This window comes from Coptis chinensis, chromosome 1 (genome assembly GCF_015680905.1).
Source record: "Coptis chinensis isolate HL-2020 chromosome 1, ASM1568090v1, whole genome shotgun sequence".
NCBI classification, from domain to species: Eukaryota; Viridiplantae; Streptophyta; class Magnoliopsida; order Ranunculales; family Ranunculaceae; genus Coptis; species Coptis chinensis.
In genome coordinates this window covers 39,973,717-39,991,632 of record NC_141456.1, presented here as the reverse complement: position 1 = coordinate 39,991,632, position 17,916 = coordinate 39,973,717, and the positions used below count along the sequence as shown (strand labels likewise).

Sequence of the window (17,916 nt, the reverse complement as noted above, 5' to 3'; positions counted from 1 at the left end):
TGAGCTTATTGAACCATTAGATGTCTAGTCTTCCTTTTCCAAATTACATTGTCTAAGCGTTAAGGAGATACACAATACATTATTTACATTGTCACTTTTGGATTCACTAACTCTGTTCAATTGAATAATAATATTTCAAGATCAAGTATATGTTTGCTTAGGTCCTCAATTTGTCGACGTTGTTACAGTTAAATTGTATCTTTGTTACTAAAAAAAAATGTAAGAAAAAAAAAAAAAAAAAAGAGATGTAGTAGAAGAGAAGATGCACCCTTTATTGATTTCGAGGGTTTCCATCTAGAAAATTTTGGGCTGGTTCTTATGACCTCTCGATGCCCTCATAAAAGAACTCTGATTGTTATTTGTTAGTATTGCTTTCGATCTTAGATTTGGAACCCTCCCAAGGCAATGAATTTTTCAATCTTGTTGACCTTGGAAGTACGAGTTGGGTTTCTGGATTCTCAAGCTCTTAATATCTCTTCTATTCTTGGGGGTCAGGGAACTATCCACAAATTTAAGTCTAATTAATACCATGGTTATCATAATGTGGTTGATTTATTTTCGTCTTGGGTTGAACCAGATCAAATCCCAAAATTGTGGACTACTTCGATAATTGGAACTATCTACTTTTGTTACTTGTATAGTTGTATTGCTTGCTTGTGTTTTTTGAAGAGTAAGAGAGGAAGAACATGGATCTGGCTTTGGTCACGTTATGGACAACAACTTTAATTAACTATTTGGTTCTTTGTTTTTTTTTTTACTACTATTTTCGGCTAGTATCTTGTATAGTTTCACCATTCCGTGTTCATTTGATGATTCTACTTGAGAATGTTGTTTTAATGTATTAGTTCGATCAATAGAGATCACCGGTCATCAGGGTGATGCTATTAGTCTCTTTTGGTAATGTAGTTGTGTTTAGTGGTTTGCGCAGGGCAGAAACTTTAATTCCTGCTCAAGCTCAATTTTCACTTTTTAGATTTCGGTTTAAGACAATGACTTTGGTTTTAAGACCTCTTAATTGCAATGTTTTAAGTCATTGTGAACTTGTTCCTTTTAAACATAACCACTTATTCAAAGTAAGCTCTACTAAGATAATTGGTAATTGGTGTATAGTTTGGGACTATGTGGCAGGTTTAATGTTATATGTTTATTGAGTATTGAGAAGATAGTGTTTTATATAATTTTCTTTTATAAATTTATCTTAGTACGTGTGAAAAAGTAAACTAGTTGCTACTTATTAGGACTTGTGTTGTATTACATTTGTACATTGGTTTCGCACTACTACATTGTCGAATTGCATTTCACTGTTTTGAATATTGACTTTAAATGTGGTGGATTAAAGTTGTGGGTATGTTAGAATTAAAGGCAAGTTGGTGTATTCTAATTTTGGTTTTGATTTGATGATAAAGTTCTTTAATGAACTACTTTGGCAACTAAGAATGCACACATGACAGTCAAAAAGAATAATACATAATAAACGACAATCTGTTAATGAAAAACGACTTTGGCAACTACAATGTACTGATGATCGTCGTTGTATGCACTGTAACCATTTGCAGTATTTCGACAATGTAGTCTAGACTTGCGACAATTTATTTGCAATAGATATTCTTTGCAACTGTAACTTGTTCTGCTATTTCGACATTGTAATTTAGGATTCAAGGCAATGTATTTATGTATTTTCACTAATTTTATTATCTATATCTTGACTAATTAACAGGGGAAAGGATCTGATAGTTTAATGATTGTTTTGTGGTGGGTTTTTAGTTTTGAGCTTTAAGAAAGTTATTTATTTTATTGTTTCTTTAGTTTGAAGTTGTAATCCGGATGTTGTGTTTGTATATGTTACTGAAGTGTAATAAACTTTTTCAATCAGCTGGGAAGTGCTTTGAAGAAATTCCAGATCATAAGTATTGCATTTGATAAATACTTTTTCTTAGATATCAATCTTTTAGTGGTGAGCACCTAAGCGATGAGCTTAATGTCTAGTTTACTTTCTTTGGTAAGGATTCTCACTTCTCACCTATGTGTTTGTTCATAAACTTCAATGATGTGGAGGAGGTATTGACAATGGCACTGCCCAAAGCTTGAGAGGATTTTGCTTTGTTCTTATAACTTGGTCTACTTTAATTGAGAATTTGATTTAGAATGTCTAGTAAATTTTCTTTATTTTTGTGTGAACCATTCACATGCAAGGGAATATTGTGATTTACTTTAGGCTCACATCATCTGAAGGTGGGGATCGTTCTTACCTGCATTGCTCTCATGTACTGATCAAAAGCAAAGTTGGAGAGCTTGAGTTCTCTATTGATTCAAGAGGTTGGTCGTTTGTAACACTATGGCACATTTCCAAGCAAGGCATAAACATATTGGATAGTGGGATAGTGTAGGGAGGGGGGTTGATTTATATGTGCCTTTTTTTGTTGTCTCCACTTCTTCGTACATCATATTTCCTTGTCGGATTGATTAAATGTATGCTTGATTTGTCATTGACTAAAGTTCAAAATACACCTAAGAGAAAATCCTATTAAGAAAGAGTAACGTGAAGAAGATCTTTGTATTCCTTAACTAGAACTATTATGACGGGATATGCTAGTGCTCAGTTTCTCGTCACTGAAAGTAGAACGTTTCTAGGTTGTTTCATGACTGGGGTTTCTTTCTATCTCAACGTAAACAATAGGATATCAATCTATTAAAATCTCTCACTTACTAGGTAGTTGTCTATATTTTTTTCCTCACAGCTAAAGGGAGATACATTTTTCAAACAAGTCCATTGAATGTTGCTTGAGTGGGTACCGATAGTAGCCGTTGTAGGAGTACTGGTAACATGCGTAATTTAGCTTGCGTTTACTTTTATTACATCATAAACACATCATATGTTTATAGCTTCTAGTATGTCCTTTCTCATCTTTGTTTTCACAATGGTGTCAGACTTACACAAGATTCTTCTCAATTGGAATGGGACCAATTCCTTGGGTTATAATGTCAGAGGTAACTTCACGTTCAAGATACCTGTTATTCTAATAAAATAGGCCTTCTTAATGCAAGTACGAGGAGATTAAAATAGAGATTTTATACAAGAGACTGACTGATTTTCATTCCAAATATTCCCAATAAATGTGAAGGGCGTGGCAGGGAGCTCGGTAACTCTAGTGAACTGGTTTGGAGCTTTGGCATTTTCTTACACTTTCAACTTTCTATTGAGTTGGAGCCTCTCAGGTGAAGGAGAATTTTAGTTTAGGAGGGGTTCTAGGGACATATTTTAACTTAACACGCAAACAAACTCAAAATCGTTAGGACATTTATAAGTTTTGGATTAGGCTAATTTTTGTAGATATGATCTCCTAACTATTCTAAACATTGTCACAAATAATCAAAAAAATCAAAAAATTCCAGACGTGCCAAATGTAGTTAACAATTTACAAAATTTGGCTAATTGTAGACCGTCATTTTCACCATTTTTGATACTATATTTGGCAAGTTTAAAATTTTTTTGATTTTTTTTTTATTATTTGTGAAAATGTTTAGTTTAAGGCCTTTTAGTTTAAAGCCATCAACTTATGAAGTATAGATGCAGATTATATAGTAACTAAAATCATCTCGTGTTTTCAGGTACATTCTTTATGTACTCTGGAGTTTCTGCAATAACTATACTGTTTCTAGTCAAGCATGTACCAGAAACCAAGGGAAAAACACTAGAAGAAATTCAAGCCTCCATCAACACAGTTGCAGAAAATATTGCAAAATGAAATTCATCGGAGTAGCTTTTAGAAAATTAAGAGTCTAATTATATTTAAGAAGAAGTTTAAGTTGTGCAACAAATTATGACGTAGATTATCCCACATGGGGATATCTTAGGCTAGCACCCCTCCTATGTGCAATGTAAAGTAAATTATGACGTAAATTATTCTGATTCATTATCGGTAATGTTGTAAAGTAACCAACTCGAGCTCCAAATTTTGTTCTAATCCTTCTGAATGATAAAACAATGAAAATGCTCATGTTATCCTTGGAGATGAATAGATGATTTATCATCATATTTTTTCCTTTTATTTATACCCTAATTATGAAATGTACAGAGTCTACTGTACAGTGTATTCTAACTTTGGTTTTGATTTGATGTTAAAGTTCTTTAATGAACTATTTTGGCAACTCAAAATGCACATATAACAACCAAAAAGAAAAATACATATTAAACGACAATCCGCTACTAAAAAACGACAATGTAATGATGATTATTGTTGAAAACAATCACAACCATTATACGTACAAAAAAATATACCGACTACCTTATCTTCTTGAATAATGAAATACATGTTGGCAACTGTAACTTTTTGCAGTATTTCGACAATGTAGTCTACACTTGCGACAATTTTATTTACAATAAATATTATTTGCAACTGTAACTTCTGCCATTTCGACAATGTAATAGTGGATTTGAAGCAATGTATTTGCACTAATTATATCCATATCTTGACTAACTAATAGAGGCAAGAATCTCATAGTTTCATGGGAAAATTTTGTCCAAATCCCCCATATTGGGGACTCCCCAATTACACAATTTGGAAGAGAAGAAGACGAATGACTAAGGAAGACAAGTTTTAGGAATTTCAAACCTTGCTTTATTAACCATGCACCACCACAACCCATGTTGAAAAGGATAAATTGTTGATTTTTTCTTTGAGAAAATTAAGGTTTGAAAGCAGCCCCAAAACAAGGTGGAAGGAAATGAGGAGGAAATAAGATGAACATTCACATCTGTGATTGATCGGTCAAGGAGCAATATGCAATTAATGGCGCTATGAAAATATATAATATATAGTATAATCATACCAAAAATGTGGTTAAGGGCCAGTACAAACTCTAATCACCCTTTATAGTTTACACTGTATTTTGTACATTTACCCATCTTAATACATAATGAGTGCTAATATTCTCACCCCTTTAAGTTGATAACCTCCCCGCCCCCAAACCAAAATAAAAACCACTGTCATAGCTCGAACTCTTTTTATACTTTTTCAGTTTTCCCTCTCAATTTTTATAAATCAAACACACCAAACACTACTGTTCTGAAGCATGTCTACAAATTACAAGTATAGATGAATTTGATCTACTGTGGTAAGAAGCATTTTAATTTTGGCATGTAAAGAAGCACTTACAATAGTTCGATAGTGTAGTCTAGACTTGCGACAATTTATATGTAATAGTATTCTTAGCAAGTGTACTGTAACTTCTTCCACTATTTTGACATTGTAATTTAGGATTTGAGGCCTTGTTAGCAATTCCCCGAATTATTCGCAAATCAAAATTTTGAAAGGCTAAACGTTTAATACTTCCGAATGTTTGAAAGATTCGGAATAATTCACGATTTTTTGCCTTAAAATGTATAATACGGTTTTTGGCAAATTTTTCAAAAATTCGTCTCAAACATTAAGCCCAAAAAAAAAATGAAAATTCGGTTACGCTTTTGTTATTTTTTATGTACTTTATGTCCTCACTCTTACTTTAAGTCCCCCACTCTTACATTCTTAGTGATAAATTAATCCAAAAGCTTTGTTTTTATTTTTTTAGGCAATATTTAAATTGTCATGTCATGGTGTGTGTATTTTGAAGTTTGAACTGTAATTTCAATCCAAGAACAAATAAATGAAGGTACCTATGTGGACCGTTCAATTAGCTAGTTTCAATGTTTTCGTAGCTAAATTACTTGGATATGTTTGTTATGTTGTAAAGAATGACAACTATTATTAATATTTACAAACATAATATCACAAATTTTTGGCTTCCGAATTTTTGCAACCAAACGTTTAAAACATGTATTAATTAAACACTGCATAAGTGTCGTATTGCGAATTTTTGACAGAATATTTAACCGTACCTGTATTTTTGAGTTACCAAATAATTCTTGAATTATTTCCGTACCGAATTTTTGCCGTATCCCGAATTGTTAAAAAGGATTTGAGGCAATGTACTTGTTTGGCAACATGGATAGTGGACCCTCTTCATGGGTTAGGGTGCATTATAAGTGTTTTTCTGTTTGGTCCATCTAAAATACGTATAGCCTGCTAGGTTGTTGGTTGGGCCTGCTGGGTTGTTGGTTGGGAAAACCACAAAAGGGTGTATAATGGTATTCATGTGAAAGCATGGGATTACGTTCTACTGCCTTAACTCAAAGGGAAAATAAAAAACCAAAAATAGAACTCTCGAAGGAAAAAAATAGGGTCATCTTCTCCATGCGTTGTCTTCTCCATGGCTGTTACTAACTTCTCTCCATCCCGAGAACCCCCAACCCATCTATTCTTTTGACAAAATCAAAATCATAATCAACACAGAGCTGCAGAACCCGATGGTGGAAAAAATCTAACTCATGCTAGATCAAGCCGATTCTTGTATGCTCCACTCTCTCAAATCCTTATTCTCTCTCCCAATTCTATCTCACATTACATACTAATTTCCCTTTTCTTTCTTGGTGTATTGTATTTCTTTGAAAAAGCACAATCTTTTTCAGTGAATTTTGGTCGAGTGGGAAATAACAACAAAAACAGGTTTGTCTCTCTCATTGTCTCCCTTCAAATATAGGATTAAGTAACAATTTATCTATTTTACTATTGTACTATGGTTTCTTAGTTTTAGTTTGGTTGTTTGAATTATCAAATTTTAGGATTTTTAAATTGGGTATTTTGGGTCTGTCTCATGAGAAGGGTCGGGTATTTTGGTTGTCAAAATGTTATAGTTACGTTAACTTAAGTAGCTACTTTTTAGAGAATTACTGTATATATATATATATATATATATATATATATATATATATATATATATATATATATATATATATATATATATATATACAGCCCCGCTCACAGACGGACATCCGTAAAACGGACTTAACAAAAAAAGTAAAATATCACGAAATATACTCACGAAGGGTTTAGAAAATCCAACCTCGCTCATATTCCCTCTCTTCTATTCTCTTCCCCATATCTTTTCTCTCTCAATATTACCCTGACTCTTTCCCTCCTGGTACTCTCTTTCTCTATCAAAGGGTTTCTCTTCTCTCTTTCTCATCTTATAAGTCTAAACAAAAAACGCGACCGGCTTTGCACAAGCTTTGTGAATCTGGATTACACGTAAGTTTACTGTTTTTTTTCCTAACATCAATATTCATTGTTGCGTCTTCAAAGAAACCAACTGTTCATGCTTGTTTGTGCTTGCTTTAGTGGTAAATACATCTTTTACATTTGTTTTTCTTAGAAGGGAACCAGGGAATATGTATTACTAAAAATAAAATTAAATAAAGGAAACAGGAAGCACTGAAGAAGGGTTTCTTATTTCTTTTGTTGCTAAAGAACAGGCTTCTCTATGTGCGACATCGTATGGACTAAGGAGGACACTATATGGCAGACCTCTTGTTTTGAAAAGATGAACTTAGCTGCGGACTAGAGATCCTATACTTTAATTTAGTTCCTTAGCACACAAGATTTCCTTTGTTGATAACGATGTTATTTTAAATTTTAATCTTGGAAACCAACAGGTCACAGGCCCAGCAGTACACTTGCACTCGAACTCCCTAAATTGAGTTTATTTTTTCGGTAAAGCCTTGCTCACACAATTATATGTGTTCGGTCTTTAGGACCACGACACAATTATATGTTTTCTCAAATATATGAATACTTAGATGATGGAAAGTCTGTATAATCGTTTCCACCTCCTCAATGTACCAAATAAGAATATCCATAGGCTAGGGTACATAGATTTTAGAGTGGGCAGCTTCCCATGTGACGATTGTACCTTTACCTACAAAAATGAAGTTTTTACAGGCTAATTCCAATTTCTCATTCATTCGGTTGAGTTGGTTATTCCCTAGTAATTTCATTCCTACTATATTTCGTGTCGTATATTCTAATATTTTTGAAGCGTTACTAGTACTGTATTTATTTATACTATCAGGTATCATAATTAAAAAAAAAATTAAAAAAAAAAAAAAAAAAAAAATATATATATATATATATATATATATATATATATTTATATATATATATATATATATTATTTGAACTTGATAGCTTTTGATTTGAACTTCTTTGATTTTTCTTATTTTCTTTTCTTTTTTCAGGTTACATTGAGATGGAAGATGAGGATTTTGTAATTGAGAGTGAGAGTGTAGATGGGAAACCTAATGAGGTTTACAATCAAATGATGCCAAACCTAGAATAGGACAAGAGTTTGACTCACTTGATGATGTCTACAGTTTCTACAATAATTATGCCAAAGTCGCTGGATTCAGTATTCGTAGTTAGTCTGATAGGAAGAAAGATGGTGAATGTGTAAGAAAGGAATACGTGTGTTACAAGCAAGGAAAAAGTTCAGAAATAGTGGACGTTGATACAAAAAGGCGTCGGGGCAATATAAAAGAAGATTGTAAAGTAAAAGTTGTTGTGGTGAAAAACTCGGGTACATTTGTTGTTAGTTTATTCGTTGAAGGGCATTCTCACCCGTTGTCGACCCCACGTAGAGTACATCTTCTAAGATCTCACCGTGGCGTTTCGCGTGCCCAAAAATGCTTAACGCAACAACTTGGCATGGTAAACATACCACAACATCAACAATTCAGTCTTCTTGGAGTTCAGTCCGGAGGGATAGAAAATATTGGTTTTATACAGAAAGATTTAAATAACCAGGAAAGGGACAAACGTAAAGAGATGAAAGGCCATGATGGATAAATGTTTCACGAGTTTTTAAAATTGGAACAAGGGAGGAATCCTTCTTTCACTTTTAAAATTGAGACAAACAATGAACAGAGAATTACTCAATGTTTTTGGGCGGATGCGACCTCAAGACGAGCATACAAATTTTATGGTGATGTTGTTATCTTTGATACTACGTACAACACTAATAGGTATGGATTGATTCTTGCACCGCTATTTGGGGTTAATAATCATGGTCAGACAGTTGTTTTTTCTTGTTCATTTTTATGTGATGAGACCACAGAATCATTTGTTTGGTTGTTTAACCAATTTTTAGAAGCTATGTCAGGCGGTCCTCTAAAGATGATTATTACAGATCAAGATCCAGCAATGACAAAAGCCATTTCTCAAACTCTTCCAACTACTTTTCACAGGTTTTTTTTTTTTTTTTTATAATTAATTTGCAAACGTTATTTTTTATTTTTTATTTTTACATACTGAAGCTTTGAGTACTCTATCAACAGGTACTGCAGTTGGCACATACTGATGAAATTTTCGAAGAAAATAGATTCAGTTATATATAGTGAGTACTACACTGAGTTTTTAAATTGCATATGGGGATCTGAGATGAAATATGAGTTTGACTTGAAGTGGAATGATATTCTTCAGAGGAGTGGTTTACATGAGAATAAGTGGTTGGAGTCGATGTATGAAATCCGATCACAATGGGTGCCCGCATTACGTGAATCACATCTTCTCTGCAGGTATGTCAAGTAGTCAACGAAATGAAAGCTCATTCATTTTTCAAAATGTATGTTTCAAAAGAAAATTCTTTGGTAGATTTTATGGTTCAGTTTGGTAGGGGACTTGTGCACCAACGTCATGAAGAATTAATGGCAGATAACAAAGATATGATTGAGAAACCAAAAATTAAAATGCCCCAAAGCTTTTTGGTACACATGGTCGATGTTTATACACATGAGTTTTTCTTTAAATTTCAAGATGAGTTATGGGAGAGCTTGAATTATAGATTTTTACTTGTTAGTGAGAATGAGAAGTGTTACGTTTATAAGGTTCATAGAAAAATGGCGGCCAAAAAGTCTAGAGTGCGGGAAATTTCTTATCAAAAAGATATAGATTTTGCTTCATGCACTTGTAAAAAGTTTGAGAGCTTAGTGGTCCCTTGTAGGCATATTTTAGCTTATATGAATAAGATGCATGATTTTGATAAGTTGCCGAATCAATACATTTTGAAGAGATGGTGTAAAACTGCAAAGTCAGGGGCAGTCATTGATGATGGTGGAATGGAGGTTCAAGATGATAAATTATACATCATGAAACGGAATGAATTGATTCAAATGGCAACACTTGTAGTTGATAAATCCCTCAAAAGTGAAGAAGCAACTAAAGTGTTTATAGATGCTTTAAGTGATGCACTCGAAAAAATTAGTAAGTTGGTTGGTTGTGATACAAGTGTAGCAACACCACATGAGAAAAGTAGTCAAGCGTTTGGTTGTGATACAAGTGTAGGAGTTTCTGGAGCAAAGAGTTCTAATTTGGCAATTAATTATCATGAACCGAGTCAAGCAAGACCAAAAGGATGTGGAAAAAGACTTAAAGGAGATAAAGAGAAAGCACTCAAAAGGCACAAAAATATAAAAGGAGACGGTGCAATGGATGTAACAAGGTTGGAGTGTCACACGATAAAAGGAATTGTCCGGAGCTTAATAAGAAGGGAAAAGAAGAGCTAAACAATGAAGAAGAGCTAAAGAATGGGTAAGAAAATTTTTCTTCCTTTATTTTTATTTCGATTAGAGTATTTGCATATTCTTTCTTATTATCTTAACTGGCTTGCAGTGAAAAAAATTCCTTATACGACGAGGACGCAACTTCGGACTCTACCACAGAGAATGATTCTTGTTCATCTTCGGGTAAAATATGTAATTTTCCTTTCACATACACTTGCTTTGTTTTTTGTTACTAATGCCTTTGGTGGGGCACTCATTAATTCATAGCTTTATATTTTCACATGTTTCTACTGTAGGAATGTCTAGGAATGTCGCTTGATTAAAGGATGTTTCAAATAATTAGAGTTTGAAGGTTGAAATTCAAAGTTTACAAGTTATGCTGAGAGATAAGAAGCTTTCTTTTGGAAGATAAATTTGCAGCCACATATTTGGAAGAGTTTTATTTTGAGTTTTTATGCTTTGAGTATGCATTTTTTTTTCTTCAACAAATAAATTGTTAGCTCAAGTAATCGACCTGATGAGCTATCCGGTGCTTACATTTTTTTGGTGAACAATGACAATTTCTATAGAAGTGCGATATTGTTTATGAATTTCCAAACTTGTTCTAGATTCATTGGCTGTGTATGTGCATGCCAATTATCATATGGCGCCCAAATGGGTTATTATCGGGATGTATCGTCACTTTGTTTCCTTTGTGTGCTGATTCAATGATTTAAAGGCCTCACGAGCCTTTAGTTAAAAGTACATCAGACAATCCAAGTAAAGTCTCTCAATCCATGTCCGAGTCAATTGACAAAACAATAGTTACAACTAGTTTGCAATAACAAAAATATATTTCTCTTCCCTGTTCCTACTTTAAGCCAAAATGCAATTGAAAGACTGGAACCAATCAAAACTACTTACAAATTTCTCACAAGAAATAACAAGGATGTATAAAACTTATCCATATTCCGAGCACTTCGAACAGATAATGGAGGACCTTGCACCAAGCCTTGGGAAATTAGATCATGGTTTAGAAACAAAATAATTACACTTATATCATCATGGAAGTGGTGTCTGACTTTCTTGTCAGTCCTTCTAAGGTCTACATATCACATCTCACATTTTCTAGCTGCTTCTTGTAGTGCAGCCTTGAATAGCCTTTTCGCGCTTCCCTGCATCAACCAAACCTAACAAAGGCTTTAATCCACATTACAAGAGACTACAAATCATGACCTGTAAAATTATATAACATAAATCTAAATCTAAAAGTAACTGGTTACACATGTAACCTAAGTCATATTGACATGAACATGTATCAAACAGGCAAAGTACCCAAAATTGAATAACATAATCTTCAATATGTAAGTGTCGGATTTGACGACGATACGTATCTGCGACACAGATTTTTTAAAACAGTGAGTGTTGATGTTAGATAGCATGCAACTGAACTAAAGTTGAAATGACAAGACAAACGTGGGCAGGGAACATCTTCATAATGCAACAAGTAAACACGGTAAACCCTGGGCAATAAAACATATATATCAAAATCTTGCATGAAACATTAAAAACAAACAAAAATCGATTACCCAAACGAAGTGTGATTGCTAATTATTAATGTATATTTAGCCGCATACATCTTCACCATTCATGGCCACAAGAGTCAGTCTCTAACTTGATTTGAGCTTTAGCCCTCTCAAAGTTATCAAACATAGTCAACATGCACATTCTGAACTCACAGTGGCTCCTTCTCAATCAGACTATCAAAAGTAAGAAGCAAAATGGAAAAAAAAAATAAGAATATGATGTAAAACTTGGCACGACCTAAATAATGGTTTTGACAAGAATATGCACCACCAAGTCCACTGACCAAATTTGTGCATAGAAATTATAGAGTACCTGACTCATTTGACCACTAATTGGGATGGCACCGAATCCCAAGTTTCGAAGAATCAAAGCCGAAGACGCTGCGTTGACTCACAAGTCGCGAAAGTAAACACCATTGATGTACTTCCAGGTATATCGCTTAAAATAAATACAAGGTAGCAGTCTTGCATGTGATTTTAAATTAAATAGAGGTTAGCACGAAGAATACAGTTTTAAGATATGTGACAATGAATACTTTGGGTTGGGATCACACCGAAAAATCACAAACCCCACACCAAGTTAATTCTCAATAATTGGCTCAAGATTACCGCGGCTTTTAATGCCCAATTAACCCAAGATCCTAGAAAATATAGTAGAAAGAATAAAACCTTGTACCAGAGGAACAAAGCAATACCTAATGCTTCCCAGTGTCAACAATTGGAATATTTAGAAGCTTCCTCAATCTGAATAAACCAGAAAAACTGAGATTTAGACCGTAACTGATACAATTATGCAGATAGTGCAACACCAAGCACTAGTTGTGCAAAGATACGCGAACTCGTCAACCATAAAGAACACAAACAAATACGTAAAATAATACGGTAGAAAGGGAACACACCTTCACAGGATTCCGCAGACATGCCCTTTGTAGTTTGCTGACCTAGAAACACAAGGTAACATATTAGTGAAAGCTGATGGTTGTTACCCAAAGACATTAAAAATAATAATTACAAACCATAGTCACAAAGCTTGAAACTATGAACTCAAGGGTTCCCTTTGTCATTACAAGAATTAGAGCATTGCAGATAGAAAACAGGAAAACTTGTCAAGACATGTACATCTTACCTTTTTTGTCATGGTAGCAAATGGCTTTTGTGAACCGATTTGAAGTTCAATCTCATGAATTGAAGTTAATCTCATGAATTTTGTGAACCGATTTGAGGAAAACAGGCGAAAGAGAGAAAGAGAAAAAGTGGTATGTAGGAGGGGACTGTTCTCACGGAAGAAGATATTGGGGAGAGAGAAAATAGGAGAGAGGTCTGGGGTTTTTAGTTTTTAGGACCCAATTTCTAAAACCCTTCGTGAGTATATTTCATGATATTTTACTTTTTTTGTTAAGTCCGTTTTATGGATGTCCGTCTGTGAGCGGGGCTATATATATATATATATATATATATATATATATATATATATATATATATATATATATATATATATATATATATATATATATATATATATATTCCATCTTTGTTTTTTTAAATAGTTATTTTCAAAAAGATGCTAATATCATGTTTGACGAGATGCCTGAACGAAGTGTGGTCTTATTTAACAAAACTATTACGAGCTTAACTCGAAATGAGTATTTAAAAAATCGTTAATAATGGTGTTTAAGATTGTTTGTTTGGGAGGGTTCTGACCAAACCATGTTATTTTTACTAGTTAGCTATTGGGAGGGTTTAGACCAAATTATTTCAATTGTTCTTTTTCTCAAATGTGGTATGCTCTACCAACTCTATTTCTTATCAGGTATGCATTTTTTTAAGTATTATTTTTTCAAATCAAATGCAACAATCTGTGCATATCAACCATGGGATTCTTTGTGATATTTTCGCTCTACTATTGCACATGCTTATGGACCCTAGAATATATATCGGTGACCATTGATTTCATGTGTTGTCTTATATTTTTTTATGTTGGGTATCTTTGGTTTCATATGGTCTGTCCTCTTTGACTAAATGTCTAAACTAAAAGCCAAGTTATTACTATTAGTGGCAACTGCAATTTTTGAACATAACCAAGCTGCTACTCAAGCCGGTGCATGGAATTCACTGGTGTATGCTACTCATGGTGGGATTGTGCCAACCTTTCTCCAAGGATACAGTCAGGTTAGAGTCATTCTTAGTGTACTTTATATATGGCACCATTGTTCTTTAGGTTAGTCTATTGCATTAAGTTGCTGATGTTGTTTTCATGTTAGACTCAGTCGATAAACGGTCAATGAAATTTCCGTCTTTATTTCTTTAATATTTGTGGTGTATTGGCATGTATTTTGTTTATATCCAGCATACTTGAGCTTCTTAAACCATTAGATGTCTAGTCTTTTTTTTCCAAATTACATTGTTTAAACCTTAAGGAGATACACAATACATTCTTTATATTGTCACTTTTGGATTCACCAACTCTGTTCAACTGAATAATAATATTTCAAGATCAAGTATATGTTTTCTTAGTAGGTCCTCAAGTATATAATAATATTTCCTTTTAAATATAACCACTTATTCAAAGTATGCTCTACTAAGATAATTGATGAGTGGTGTATAGTTTAGGACCATGTGGTAGGTGTAATGTTATATGTTTATTGGGTATTGAGAAGATAGTGTTGTATATAGTTTTCTTTTATAAATTTTTCTTAGTACGTGTGAAAAAGTAATGTAGTTGGTACTTGTTAGGACTTGTGTTGTACTACATTTGTACATTGGGGTTTTGCACTACTACATTGTCGAATTGAGCTTCGTAGTTTCGAATATTGACTTTAAATGTGGTGGGTAAAAGTTGTGGGTATGTAAGAATTAAGGGCAAGTTGGTGTATTCTAATTTTGGGTTTGATTTGATGTTAAAGTTCTTTAATAAAGTACTTTGGCAACTAAGAATGCACTCATGACAACCAAAAAGAATAATACATGGTAAACGATATTCTGTTAATGAAAAACGACAATGTACTGATGATTTTCATCGTCGTTGTTTGCAATTGTAACCATTTACAGTATTTCGACAATGTAGTCTAGACTTACGACAGCTTCTTTGCAATAGATATTCTTTGCAACTGTAACTTGTTCTGCTATTTCGACAATGTAATTTAGAATTTAAGGCAATGTATTTATGTATTTGCACTAATTTTATCCATATCTTAACTGATTGACAGGGGCAAGGATCTCATAGTTTAATGATGAGAAAAATACTAAACCCCCCATATTTTGAATCATCAAGATTTATCCCCCCTCCTACAGTTCAGTAACGTTAATATTTTACCTAATGCTAAATTTCTCCTGACCGAAATCATTTTGTCTAACACCCCCCTCCCAAAAATAAAATAAAAATACCATCCCTTTGACTTGTTAGGACTTGTGTTGTACTACATGTGGCAAGCACCCGGTATCGTGTGATTATTGGGCTCCATGTGTGTTTTGAATATGTAGTTAGCGTAAAATTTGGATGGGAAGGAAAATCTAAGTTAGTCTAGCTGATTTGCATTTACATGATTTTGTTATAAAGGATTCGAGATTCCAACCAGACTTATCAAGCATGTACCAACCTGTAAAATTTTGTATGGACTGCACTTGCAATATCAAAAGGACACAATGTGTTTACGAGAGACAATATGCATAATTGAGCTCGATATAGTAGAGACAATATGGAATTATGTAGTTTGAAGTAGTCTTTGTTATCGTATCTTATAGTGAAATCAGGGAGGTAATGACTAATGAGCTTATTTATTGCACATGTTTTAGTAGTTGCTTCACATAGTAGTGGCAGTAATGGAAGCTTACAAGCAAATCAAGTATTTATGATGATGTTGAACAAGTACTTCTTTATTGAACAAGTTGCTTCACATGTTGGATTGAGTTGTAAGTTTTTTTTTATAGATATCTTGAGTTGTAAGTTTTGTGTGTCTAGGTACATTCCTGATGATTTATTTTTGCCTACATAGACAAGAAATATAATTACTTGTATATTGGTGTAATGTGGATATTTTGTTTGCTGATGATTTCAGGTTTTGGGGGAGGCCTACCAACTACTGAGTGATCCAACACAACGGCAGGCTTATGATGCTTATAGGAAATCAAGAATTTCATCGCAAGTTCTTTCTAATCAAATGTCCATATGATGAATAAGATTTATTGAATTTGACCATAACTGTGGTATTGTGTACGTGAAATATATAGATGCTAATATGTATTTTAGTGTTATCCATCTCATGATTCTGTTTCTCATTGCCTTGTATTTTTTAGCGATACTATTACTGACCCAGCAGTGATTTTTGCGGTGTCTTTTTAGGAGTGACCTTTTTGAGGAGTACACTGGTCATCTTGCAATGACTTCACTTTACTTAACATCAAATATGTTGTACTTTGTACATTGTGGTTTTGCACTACTGCATTGTCGAATTTAGTTTCGTGGTTGAATATCGACCCTTAAATGTGGTGGGTTAGCCTTAAAGTTGTGGGTATGTAAGAATTAAGGGCAAGTTGGTGTATTCTAATTTTATTTTTGATTTGATGTTAAAGTTATTTAATGAACTACTTTGGCAACTAAGAATGCACACATGACAACAAAAAATAATAATACATAGTAAACAACAATCTATTAATGAAAAACGACAATGAACTGATATGATCGTCGTTGTTAGTGAACATAAAGATTTATTGTCGTAGGTGTCCAATAAGTTGTCGTAATGATGTAATGATGTCAATAATATTGACTAGTACTGGAGTCATGATTTTTAATTTATAATAGTTCCGAATTGTCGATTTTCTCTTATTTAAATTTCCCAATTTGGGAGGGTTCTAGGGACATATAACTTTGACACTTAAATTCACTCACGGGACCAACCACACCATCATACGCATCTAACAGCTGACAAATTACTAATTTGGCAAGTAAAAAAATATGTAACTCTTGCTTTTAGCTTAGCTCAAGCCAAGCCAAACATCAAGACACTATGCTTTGGTACGTGGTCTTCTTCATTCTTTACCTTCTATTTGTAATTGTTCCATTACCAAAAACCAATTTTGAAAGGATCAAATCAAATTACAAACAAACTTCATCCAAATAAGGATTGAAGATGTATATTTCACCTCTCCCAATCTTTGTCCTCTCTTAAGGACTGCTAATGAATTCTTTGATTTTCAAATTGGATTTCTCATATAGAGAAGTCAACTTTTATGCTCCATACATAACAATTTTTTTTTTGTTTTAAGACTTTGGTCCTACGCATAGTTGATTTATTAGACTTTGGTTCAGAAAAACTTGAATATTAGACTTTAGTCCTAGTTCTATTTGTTCACCGTTAGTTGACTTACATACGACTGAGTTGATTGTTAGTCAACTGAGTTGACTAACGGTGACAAACAAAACTAGGACTAAAGTCTAATATTCAAGCTTTTCTGGACCAAAGTCTAATATTCAAGCTTTTCTGGACCAAAGTCTAATAAACCAACTACGCGTAGGACCAAAGTCTAAAAAGTCCCAAAATTTTCTATACTTCCGTCTCAATTTGCGTCACAAAAATTTATGACGGCATATTGGCGTCAGTAATTTGTGACGGCATTTTGGCGTCAGTAATTTTGTGACAGTATTTTGAATTTGTGACGACATTTTAGCGTCAGTAATTTTCTGACGGTATTTTGAATTTGTGAAGGCATTTTGGCATCAATAATTATGTGACGGTATTTTGAATTTGTGACGGCATTATGGCGTCAGTAATTTGTGACGGTATTTTGAATTTGTGACGGCATTATAGCGTCACTAATCATATTTTCGTTTTGCTTTTTAAAAAAACATAATAATGCACCTGCTGCCATATATTTAGAAACTACCTGCAAGTGCTCTAATCACTACTATATAATTGTTTCCATTCA

The 17,916-nt window shown here is 33.5% G+C and overlaps 1 protein-coding gene and 1 long non-coding RNA gene across 2 annotated transcripts; one reads left to right on the top strand and one right to left on the bottom strand.

Moving 5' to 3' along the window:
• Window positions 1–9,023: 9,023 nt before the first annotated feature.
• LOC147523966 (protein FAR1-RELATED SEQUENCE 5-like) lies at window positions 9,024–10,748 on the top strand. The gene is made up of 5 exons (XM_086573126.1): window positions 9,024–9,115; window positions 9,206–9,445; window positions 9,544–10,368; window positions 10,539–10,612; window positions 10,726–10,748. Exons 1-5 carry the CDS (start codon window positions 9,024–9,026, stop codon window positions 10,746–10,748), a joined length of 1,254 nt encoding a protein of 417 aa, XP_086429252.1.
• A 1,965-nt stretch (window positions 10,749–12,713) lies between these two features.
• LOC147523965 (uncharacterized) lies at window positions 12,714–13,327 on the bottom strand. The gene is made up of 3 exons (XR_015196831.1): window positions 13,121–13,327; window positions 12,894–12,935; window positions 12,714–12,738 (listed from the first exon to the last, which is right to left on the bottom strand). It is a non-coding gene; the product is annotated as an uncharacterized LOC147523965 (long non-coding RNA).
• Between the last annotated feature and the right edge of the window lie 4,589 nt (window positions 13,328–17,916).

Coding starts and splice junctions, on each gene's coding strand:
- LOC147523966 (XM_086573126.1), top strand. CDS start 9,024: ATGTCAGGCGGTCCTCTAAAGATGATTATTACAGATCAAGATCCAGCA. Junction 9,116..9,205: donor CTTCCAACTACTTTTCACAG/GTTTTTTTTTTT, acceptor CTCTATCAACAG/GTACTGCAGTTGGCACATAC. Junction 10,369..10,538: donor GGTGCAATGGATGTAACAAG/GTTGGAGTGTCA, acceptor ACTGGCTTGCAG/TGAAAAAAATTCCTTATACG.